The 12,142-nt window shown below is 41.7% G+C and overlaps 1 protein-coding gene across 2 annotated transcripts in view; it reads left to right on the forward strand.

Moving 5' to 3' along the window:
* Nucleotides 1–4,616: 4,616 nt before the first annotated feature.
* The window catches only part of ntn1a (netrin 1a), a 91,885-nt gene continuing 84,359 nt past the window's right edge, over nucleotides 4,617–12,142 (forward strand). For both annotated transcript variants that reach the window (XM_036940471.2, XM_036940472.2), the window contains exons 1-2: nucleotides 4,617–4,968; nucleotides 5,249–6,314. In XM_036940471.2, coding sequence (XP_036796366.2) covers nucleotides 5,300–6,314 — 1,015 coding nt within the window. In that variant the 5' untranslated portion in view covers nucleotides 4,617–4,968; nucleotides 5,249–5,299. The remainder of the gene's footprint in view (nucleotides 4,969–5,248; nucleotides 6,315–12,142) is intronic.

A 12,142-nucleotide genomic window follows, 5' to 3' on the forward strand; every position in this document is an offset into this window, starting at 1 on the left:
GGATGGATTACTTTATTCCTATCACTTTTTTTTATATAGGCCCTACTCTGGAAGTCTGAAGTCCATGATTACTATAATAGCTCTAGAAAGGTCAAAGGTGAAAATGATATCATTTAAACTGACTTTAAATGTGCATTTGAGTTATTGGGAGAAGAGGCTCAGTCTAATAATAAAGATGGTTCTCCACTTGCAGTTCAACCAGTGAAGGCCACTATTCCACAGATGCCATCATGCCAATGAGATTGAATAGACCCCACAAAGTACAGTAGCCAGCCCAGTTAGCCAACCTACAACAACAGTGGTGAAATACTGCCACCTCCTGTTATGAAGTCATTAGACTACAGCAGTGGTGAGGACATGGACGTGGGTTATCACGAAACTTCCCTAGTTCTTTGACTACTGCACAGAATATCAAAAAGGTGCCAGATTAATATTGGTCAATGTTGGATAAACAGCACTACATTGTCTCAACGTTTGGAACAAACGTACCAAGTTCCATTCTGTTCCCAAAAGATGGCGCTCTTTCCACAGCCTCGGGATATTAAACGTGCTACAGGTGCTTGACAAACAATGCAGAACATCAACTTCCCACTCCACAGCCATCTGAAGAGATAAATGGAATACGCAATAAAAATAAATGCTGCTGACATCATTGTTCTGACAACCTAGATATACGTTCCTGACAGCCACTCTAGCATAGGTGTTAGCAAATGTCCATTAACGCGTGCCAAACAAACCATTTTCCAGACGGGATCTTTGGTGGAGTCTCTTGCCCTTTTATTAGCAGCGAAGCAAATATAAAAAACCATACCATATGCGAAATCATCGTTCCAATGTATAAACGGTCAAATGTATGCTCTCCATACCTGTGCATTCCCACTTCCTGGTCAACTATGTGCCTACACACGTGACCCATGACCCAATATATAGAGCCCCATAGAGATGTCATAATACCCATAAAACCTAGCAGTCAAACAGGGAAATGATTCCAATTGTTTTTCCATCACTCATTTTTCCCATATGAAATTTTAGAAACACTTAAAATACGGACTGTGTTTCGTGTAGGCTCACCCTGGCGTGACGTTTTGATAACCATGTAATTGTCTCTTGGACAAGGTAACTTTTATCAATATATTCGGCTCTATTTACTCTCAGATTTGAAAATATAATTTGCATCTAAGTAGACATCATGCAAGACTACAAATCGCTGGAAGCTCCTGCACGTGGCTGCAACCTGGTCTCAGAGAATTTGTATTATTCTGTATGTAAATCTAAGACACTCCATTTAGTATGGTATGTATTAATGTGTGAATGTCCATCACCCATTTCATATGATGTGTTACAATTTACAATGTGTACTATATTTTACAAAGTTGCAAAATGTACAATATGTTATGAATTACAATTCATATTATATGTTATGAATTTGCAAATGTATAATATGTTACGGAGTTGCAAAATGCACAATATGTTACATATTTGCAAAACGTATGATACAATATGTTACATATTCTAGCTAGGTGGCTAACGTAAGCTAGCTTGCTAATGTTAGCTAGGCTAGGGGTTAGGTGTTAAGGTTAAGTTTAGCAGTTAGGTTAAAGGGTTAAAGTTAGGGGAAGGGTTAGCTAACATGCTAAGTAGTTGCAAATTAGCTAAAAAGGAGTAAGTAGTTTGTTTCTAATTAGCTAAAATGCTAAAGTTGCACATGATGAAACAACTTTGGGTTACTAGACATTTGAGGTATACACCTACCCATCCACCCTGACCAACCCACACTACTTTTGTTTTTGCCTTACGTAACTATCTGTCTTATGTAACCATACCAAACGTAACATATCATACTAATTTGAGTATCCCAGACTTACATTTACTATGTTACATCTAGCCTCTGAGACCAGGCTACTAGCTGACACTTTTGCTAACAGGTATTGTGTCAATTTAAAACACAAGACCTTTCACAAAATGTTACATTTAAAGAAATGTAGGCCATTTATTCATTAATAAATTTAGCTAACATTAGTTTATCCAGAGATTCTTACCTTTGCCTCGATTCGGCAGTCTTTTCCAGATCATTATGGCATTTGTAGTTCTTTATGATAGCCATTAGCAGCTAATTGGCATTTCATTTTTTGGGGGTAAATACAGGCAAATATATTGGTAAAAGTCACCTTGTCCTAGAGAGATTTACATGGTTACCTAAACGTCACACCAGGATAAGCCTACACAAAACACAGGCCTTATTTTAAGTGTTTCTACAATCCCCTATGGGAAAAATGAATGGTGGAAAACCTAGAGTGTTGTTTGAACTGGTATAAAACCAAGATTTGTGATTTATTGCCACCTGCAGTTGTGGAATGTTTGCTAACAAGTATAATTCATTGGCTGATCCCTCCCGATGACCAGGATGGAATAATGTGATCCTTCCTTAACCCATAGGAAGTCCCAACAAGTAGACTACTTCAAAATGGTGAAAGTTCTTAATGGCGCTGCCCATGCTAAAACAGGATTTTGGGCCCTAAGGTCCACTATCTATCTCTATGGCCAAGTCTTATGGGAGAGCCACCCAGATGCTCCAAAGGTTTTACATAATTTCAGCCAGTAGTTTTGGAAGTCGTGCTCAGCAGCCAAAACGGGTCGTGGAAAATATAGTATGATATGAATTCCAATTCATACAATACATGTATGTTACAAATGTGTTACTGGTTATAATCCCTGACTGCATCTAAGTATACCGGAAATATGACATTATTTTCCAATGGTAAACGGCCTTGATGGGATATCTTCATTTATCCATCATCTTAGAGCCTAGTATAAGAAAATGAAATATATATATATATATATATATATATATATACAATATTAGTAGGCCAAAATGGCTCCTAGGGTTATAACATATTTATCAAGCTCTTGAACTCAATTTACAACAGAGAATTTGCTGATTTGAACACACTATTCTAGCAATAGAGCAGGCCTACACTGCAGGGCCTATTTGTAGTCCTTCCACACCGATCTCGACAAACCCTTTCTGTATGGACCTCACTTTGTGCACAGGGACATTGTCATGCAGAAAGAGGAAAGGGCCTTCCCCAAACTGTTGCCACAAAGGTGGAAGCACAGAATAGAATGTAATACATTCTAGAATGTAATTGTATGCTGTAGCCTTAAGATTTCCCTTTACTGGTACTAAGGGGCCTAGCCCGAACCATGAAAAACAGCCCCAGACCATTATTCCTCCTCCACCAAACTTCACAGTTGGTACTATGCATTTGGGCAGGTAGCATTCTTCTGACATCTGCCTAACCCAGATTCGTCTGTCAGACTGTCAGATGGTGAAGCGTGATTCATCATTCCAGAGAACAAGTTTACACTGCTCCAGAGTCCAAGGGCGGCAAGCTTTACACCACTCCAGCCGACACTTGGCATTGCGCATGGTGATCTTAGGCTTGTGTGCAGCTGCTTGGCCATGGAAACCCATTTCATGAAGCACCCAATGAACAGTTATCGTGCTGACGTTGCTTTCAGAGGCCGTTTGGATCTTGGTAGTGAGTGTTACAACCCAGGAAAGATGAATTTTTTTACGTGCTACGCGTTTCAGCACTTGGCGGTTTCATTACGTGAGTTTGTGTGGCCTACCTCTTCGCGGCTGAACCGTTGTTGCTCCTAGAGGTTTCCACTTCACAATAACTGAACTTACAGATGACAGGCCAGCTCTAGCAGGGCAGACATTTGAGGAACTGACTTGTTGACAAGGTTGCATCCTATGACAGCGCCACATTGAAAGTCACTGAGCTCTTCTGTAAGTCCATTCTACTGCCAATGTTTGACTACGGAGATTGCATGGCTGTGTGCTCGATCGTATACACCTGGTACCAAGGGGTGTGGCTGAAATAGCCGAATTCATCATTTGAGGGCGTGTCCCCATACTTTTGTATATATAGTGTATTATAGGCGTAATCCCCAATGAAAAGGCTATGGAAGCATTACGAGAGATATAATAAGCATAGTATTCACTGCATTTATTTTCTTCAACAATTGTGAAGTCAGAAATATCGAAAAAGTCATATTTTTATAGTGGTCTTGAGCAGTTTATAAAATATGCACAGAAGTCTTATCATATTATAGAATAGGACAAACTTTTTCGTTATTTGCACTTGGTTTCCATGAAGGTTTGATTATTTAAACTTTTGGAAAACTGATAGGCTTACCGAATGGGAAGAAAAAATCCATTAGGCATGCGTATAATATGCTTAATAACTCTTAACTGGCTCACAGTCTAAATTATGAAATACAAATGCACCATAATACCCCAGAAATAACAATAATAATAGTACTACTACTACTAATAATAATAAATAGATTAAAAAGCATATATTTTAACCTAATAAAAGGCTCATGTGACAAAGTCAATATTCATGATGAAATATAAACTTCAATTTCGTTTAGCAATATAGAAACGGTTTTATATGGAAGCCTTGGATTATGTAATCTACGTGATATAATCTACGTGATAATCAGATAAACTTGATCAGTTTGTTGTTCCTTCGCGTGGCACTTAATTAGCCGTATCTATCTTGTTATCGATAAACTACCAGTGGATGTCGTTGTTCACTCTTTTTACGCGGGAGTGTCACTCCTCAAGATGACCTCAAACTCTGCAGACGCTCCAATCGTCCTTCACTTTCTCCACGGTCAGTGCGGCAGACAGAGATAGAGGGATAGAGGAAGGGAGTGAGTGAATGAGAAAGACGGGCACACAGGGAGTGAAACAGACAGAGCGAGAGTAGCGGCTCTTACATCTAGACGCGTGTAGATATTTTACTCCCGGAGATTCAAAATAAAACAAACAAGAACACAACAGATCGCGCTTGTGACAGGACAGGCACCCGACCGAAATATTTGAATGACTTTTCTGCCTAGCTGAATTATTATTCCGAGGAATAGTGTCATATGTGGAGATTTCTTAACCTCGTAAGCCCATTTATTTCACTTAATAGGTGCATTATGAAAGGCTAATGTTATAAGTACATTTCTTCTGACAGTGTGTTCATATTAATAACGGTTCAAAATGTATTTGATGTAGGCTTTTCATGTGATGGTAATCTATATGAAAATGTTATTCGATCTATGTGCATGGTAAATTCAAATATCTATTGAGGTGTTGCTTTTCTATTTTAAATCATAGCTTTACATCTGCCGTGCTCTTTTGGACATCTTGCAAAAGTGTCTTATTTATTATCTCTCTTTTCAGGGAACGGCTGGCGTTTTTCAGCGCACGAGACACTGAAGAACAAGGAATACAATGCTAAGGATTTTGGATACCGTGGTCACTGTCGTGACCATTTCCTTTGTGGTAGAGGGGGTGCTCGGTGGCTATGGGGTGAGCATGTTCGCCGCGCAAACATCCCCCCCGGACCCTTGCTACGACGAGAACGGTAACCCGAGGAGATGCATCCCCGATTTTGTGAACTCTGCTTTCGGAAAGGAAGTCCGCACTTCCAGCACCTGTGGTAAAACCCCGGGTAGGTACTGTTTGGTAACAGAGAAGGGCGATGAGAGAAATAGGAACTGCCATACTTGCGATGCCTCGGACCCCAAAAAGTATCACCCACCGACATATCTAACGGATCTCAACAACCCCCATAATCTCACATGTTGGCAATCGGAAAATTACATCCAATACCCCCAAAACGTCACCATAACACTGTCACTGGGCAAGAAATTCGAAGTCACCTACGTAAGCCTGCAGTTCTGCTCACCTCGACCCGAATCTATGGCTATCTTCAAGTCTATGGACTACGGCAAATCTTGGGTACCTTTCCAATACTATTCGGCCCAGTGCAGGAAAATGTACACCAAACCGAGCAAGGCCACCATTACCAAACAGAACGAACAAGAGGCGATATGCACGGACTCCCACACGGACATGCACCCTCTATCCGGCGGTCTCATTGCCTTCAGCACTCTGGACGGCAGACCGTCGGCGCACGACTTCGACAACTCGCCGGTGCTCCAGGACTGGGTCACCGCCACGGATATCAAGGTGACGTTCAGCCGATTGCACACTTTCGGTGATGAGAACGAGGATGACTCGGAGCTAGCCCGGGACTCTTATTTCTATGCGGTGTCCGATCTGCAAGTTGGCGGTCGATGCAAATGCAATGGCCACGCTTCGCGGTGCGTAAAAGACAGGGATGGAAACCTTGTTTGTGAGTGCAAACATAATACCGCGGGACCGGAGTGCGACAGGTGCAAGCCTTTCCATTATGATCGGCCGTGGCAACGCGCAACAGCTAGAGAAGCCAACGAATGTGTCGGTAAGTCAAAACAGTATAATCTCCAAAAACCATCCAAATTATCTTTAAAGCACTGCAGCAGTTTCCTTTCCACACAATGCCTGTATCACAAGCGAAAATACATTTGGCGTAAATTATATTATTGTTTGACTCTTGTTTGTACAGTCATGGGAGATTTGACTGTTTTTAAGTTTGGTAATGTTGGTATTGGTTGGTTGAGTTAATTGCTAAGGTGGGCACTGCGCATTTGTCAGTTCTGTTGAAAAACAAAGATTCAGATAGGCGTATTTTCTCTGGATGAAAGTTGTCGAAATACTACAAGAGTTATTTGTATTGTCATGAATTAAAAATGGGATTATAGCACATCATATTACGCACCAACAAGTACACACAAGTTTTACAAAACCTGTGTAATTTAGGTTTCCAACTCCAACTCCAAGGCTCGAGGAAAAATGGCCTATCCTTTGTTGTAGTTTATATAGTTCTGGAAAACAATTAAAAATCCTTATTAGTATTAAAATGTAATAATAATAATAATACATTTTTATTATTATTTTGTCTCTAAATTCATTTTTATAGTTTTAAGCATTTTATTAGGCTATGTCAATTTTAGTCTGATCAGCCCACGCTGTATTAATAGACCATGCCTTCATTAAAACATGATACTGATGTGATTTGAAAATGTAGGCTATCAAAAAGAAGGCTTGTATGGTTGTTAAAGAGGTCTGAATTAAGGATAAACCAAAATAACTGTTCGGCACGGCACAAAATGCACTCTTTCAATGAAATGATGTCGCGCGTCCATGCACATAAAAAGTCACATCTCAATTTGAAAACCTAAAAGCCCATTACCGCATAGCTCAAATGGAGGTTTATAACAACCACCCACTTCAGAAAGACCGCCACATCACAATGTCTAATCATTCACCGCGTTGAAATGTTTCTCATGGGGAAAACTGATGTACAGTTCCAACTTTATCGCTACAATAAAGCGACGCACTGTCATTTATTTCAAGCGCATTTAAACTGCACCACCACAGTAATTGAACAGACTTCTCTGCCCGTTTAATTATCGTTTGAATCAAAGTGAATTATAGGTCTAAATTACGTTAATTTATGTATCATAAAACAATTATTTAAAAAAAAAGTATATTAAAAAAAATCATTATTTCATCCCGAAACTTTTATTATAATGGTTATTGTTGTTGTTATTATATCAAAAGAAATTGCCTTTTTTTAATTTATTTTTTAAACATTACAATATGATTTTTTCTTAATTGGAAACAATCTGCTAATTGTTAATCCACCTATTAAGCCTAATACTCAAATACATGTGATATTATTAGGCAATCATTATTAATTACAACCATAACACGTTATCATTACTATTGTAATCATTCTAAATATTATTAATAGGCTACTTATTAGTATTCATATGAGCCGCTTTGTATTATGTGCTGGTCTTCAACGATATCATCGGACATAGTTAATTCGTGTGAATTGCTTTAGGCCTACAAGAAGAAAAGGAACCGGAATCCATATCTACTCCGATCTTCAATGAACCGGCCCATTTAGATTTATGCTTCCCCGTCTGCCCCCATGAAGACTAATAAAGCACATAGAGGAAGTTATCACATCGTGCCTTTCAACACACTGTTTCCAACAGCGAGGCTCAATCAGCTGCTATAGAGATGGAGACAATGCCGCAGCAGAATCAAAGATATGGTAGTTGCTTTTATTGCCAGACATGCCTAAGACCCACTTAAAGATAGTATGTATTCATGCTTAGATGAGGAGAGAGAGGGAGCGTGCATGAGAATGTGAGTGCTACTGGTTTAGATAAAGGAGAATGAATTATTGGAAAATTGTAGTCTGATATTGACTTGGCTGTTGACTGTTGGTGTTGTATACGATTTTATCATGATGAGTGTGGTTAAAAGTTGTGATTATGGGTTGTTGATGTAAGCGAAGGGAATTGATTCCTTGTGAAATATCTCACCCTTTATAAGCCAAGTAACTGCCCGATACATGCATGCTATCAAGGTTAAGATGAGAGGTAGGCCTAGTGGGGTGTGGTTCCCTGACCGTAGTACCTAAACGACTTCATCAACCGCATTGCTGCATAATGTATGTGTCAGTACTCTATATCAACTCTGAAAATGTGCAGTATTTCATTGGCATTGTATACCAAACATTGATAATAATAGTTCAAGACTTATTAGGGCTGTGTGTCTCGAGACATTGCTGATGGAAAAGATGATGATGATGATGATGACGAAATTGGGGAGAAAAAGGGGTAAAAAAAAAGGAGACTCCTCGTTACCCAACAGTAAAGTGAACTGACTCAAACTCCAACTTTGTCTCGGTATTTCTATATATTTTTTTATATATTTTTTTTTCGCCCCCTTTTCTCCCCAATTTCGTGGTATCCAATTGTTTAGTAGCTACTATCTTGTCTCATTGCTACAACTCCCGTACGGGGCAAGAGACAAAGGTTGAAAGTCATGCGTCCTCCAATACACAACCCACAGCGCGCATCCAACCCGGAAGCCAGCCGCAAAAATGTGTTGGAGGAAACACCAACCTTGGTTAGCGTGCACTGCGCCCGACCCGCCACAGGAGTCGCTGGTGCGCGATGAGTCAAGGATATCCCTACCGGCCAAGCCCTCCCTAACCCGGACGACGCTGGGCCAATTGTGCGTCGCCCCACGGACCTCCCGGTTGCGACAGAGCATGGGCGTGAACCCAGAGTCTCTGGTGGCACAGCTGGCGCTGCAGTACAGCGCCCTTAACCCCTGTGACAAATGAATACAAATGAATAAGTGATTGTCAGTGGCGGTTTCTGTGAGGAGGAAAGGAAGGCTGTGCCTCCCTCCTTGGGTCGCCAGGGCTCCCATCCTGGAAAAGCAAACAGACTTGTTTAGACACAACCACTCCGCTATAGGAATGAAGAATGAATTGTTCCCCCCTATCCCCAGTATCCTTGACACTTTATTTTTTTACTGGAACAGCATGTGTGTGTGTGTGTCATGTGTGTGTGTGGTGTGTCTCGCATGGGGCCACAAAGGAGCATCACTCATTGTATCAATCATGTTGTCAACACACACACACACACACACACACCCTGTAGCAATACATTCCTCTGCGCTGTTTGTGCTGCGGGCCGTCTGCTCCGTTAGACAAGGCGTGCAGAGCGGGGTGCGGAGGGGTGCTGTGGTCGCACACCCTCTGCTAAAACAAACACCGCCTCAGGGAGAAGAATAGTCTGCCTGACACCTCTCTGGGTTTTTGAGAGGGTGAGGTGGAGTTGGGGTGGTAGTGTGTGGCATAGTGCTGTTGTCTGTTACCACCTGTAAAAGCAATTAGTCACAGGAGGTTGGTGGAACCTTAAATGTGGAGGACGGGCTTGTGTGAATGGCTGGAGCGGAATAAAGGGAATGGTATCAAATACATTGTTTCCATGTGTTTGATGCCATTCCATTAACTCCATTCCAGCCATTATTATGTGCCGTCCTCCCCTCAGCAGCCTCCACTGCAATCAGTAATTGTAGCATAAAGATATGGCTAGGACAGAACACTGTGTGTACTATAAGCTTCAGTAACAGAGAAGTGATGTCAGAACGAGATGTACTGTACTATACGATAAGCTTTGCTATGAGCTGCTTGGTTGGATGTGCTGAAATATTGAACGCTTCCAGCACTATTTGACAGTCAGTAAATTGAAAGACTCTCTCTGGATCCTCTGCAGTCATAACAGGTTCTCAGTTACAGAGTTTATCTAGTGTAGAATTCGAAAGTGATGCGGAGTGGGGACAGTCAGAGTAAATGAGAAAGGAAGCGCCAGGTGGGGAAAGGAAACGTCATCAAGACCAGCATCTTTTTCTACGGTGTGTGAAACACAACATAGGGATAGGTACTTCTATTTTATTATAGAGATAATGATAGGCACTTGTTTTTGTCATGGTCCAAAGAGCCAATCCAATGGCTGAGAATAAGAAATGTGTACAGCCTATTAGTCTGTCAGGATCTCTCTCCAGATGATGATCGTTGTCCAAGTCCTTGAATCTTGCTACTTGCTGTCATTGACTGAACCTGGATATTGGTTATCATATATATATATATATATATATATATATATATATATATATATATATATATATATATATATATATACTGCTCAAAAAAAATAAAGGGAACACTTAAACAACACAATGCAACTCCAAGTCAATCACACTTCTGTGAAATCAAACTGTCCACTTAGGAAGCAACACTGATTGACAATAAATTTCACATGCTGTTGTGCAAATGGAATAGACAACAGGTGGAAATTATAGACAATTAGCAAGACACCCCCAATAAAGGAATGGTTCTGCAGGTGATAACCACAGACCACTTCTCAGGTCCTATGCTTCCTGGCTGATGTTTTGGTCACTTTTGAATGCTGGCGGTGCTTTCACTCTAGTGGTAGCATGAGATGGAGTCTACAACCCACCCAAGTGGCTCAGGTAGTGAAGCTCATCCAGGATGGCACATCAATGCGAGCTGTGGCAAGAAGGTTTGCTGTGTCTGTCAGCGTAGTGTCCAGAGCATGGAGGTGCTACCAGGAGACAGGCCAGTACATCAGGAGACGTGGAGGAGGCCGTAGGAGGGCAACAACCCAGCAGCAGGACCGCTACCCCCGCCTTTGTGCAAGGAGGAGCAGGAGGAGCACTGCCAGAGCCCTGCAAAATGACCTCCAGCAGGCCACAGATGTGCATGTGTCTGCTCAAACGGTCAGAAACAGACTCCATGAGGGTGGTATGAGGGCCTGACGTCCACAGGTGGGGGTTGTGCTTACAGCCCAACACCGTGCAGGACGATTGGCATTTGCCAGAGAACACCAAGATTGGCAAATTCGCCACTGGCGCCCTGTGCTCTTCACAGATGAAAGCAGGTTCACACTGAGCACATGTGACAGACGTGTGTTGCTGCCTGCAACATCCTCCAGCATGACCGGTTTGGCGGTGGGTCAGTCATGGTGTGGGGTGGCATTTCTTTGGGGGGCCGCACAGCCCTCCATGTGCTCGCCAGAGGTAGCCTGACTGCCATTAGGTACCGAGATGAGATCCTCAGACCCCTTGTGAGACCATATGCTGGTGCGGTTGGCCCTGGGTTCCTCCTAATGCAAGACAATGCTAGACCTCATGTGGCTGGAGTGTGTCAGCAGTTCCTTCAAGAGGAAGGCATTGATGCTATGGACTGGCCCGCCCGTTCCCCAGACCTGAATCCAATTAAGCACATCTGGGACATCATGTCTCGCTCCATCCACCACAGACTGTTCAGGAGTTGGCGGATGCTTTAGTCCAGGTCTGGGAGGAGATCCCTCAGGAGACCATCCGCCACCTCATCAGGAGCATGCCCAGGCGTTGTAGGGAGGTCATACAGGCACGTGGAGGCCACACATACTACTGAGCCTCATTTTGACTTGTTTTAAGGACATTACATCAAAGTTGGATCAGCCTGTAGTGTGGTTTTCCACTTTAATTTTGAGTGTGACTCCAAATCCAGAGCTCCATGGATTGATACATTTGATTTCCATTGATTATTTTTGTGTGATTTTGTTGTCAGCACATTCAACTATGTTAAGAAAAAACTATTTAATAAGAATATTTCATTCATTCAGATCTAGGATGTGTTATTTTAGTGTTCCCTTTATTTTTTTGAGCAGTGTGTATATATATATATATATATATATATAAGGCCTAGACATTCCACTACAAATAGCTTTGCATTTGTGGAGTGATTTGAATGCAGTTGGTCTTACAAAAACAAAACCCATTGAAACAGGTTGCAAGTCACCTTCCCTCCTT

The sequence above is a fragment of the Oncorhynchus mykiss genome, chromosome 13, assembly GCF_057628025.1.
Source record: "Oncorhynchus mykiss isolate SJ-2025 chromosome 13, ASM5762802v1, whole genome shotgun sequence".
NCBI lineage: Eukaryota > Metazoa > Chordata > Actinopteri > Salmoniformes > Salmonidae > Oncorhynchus > Oncorhynchus mykiss.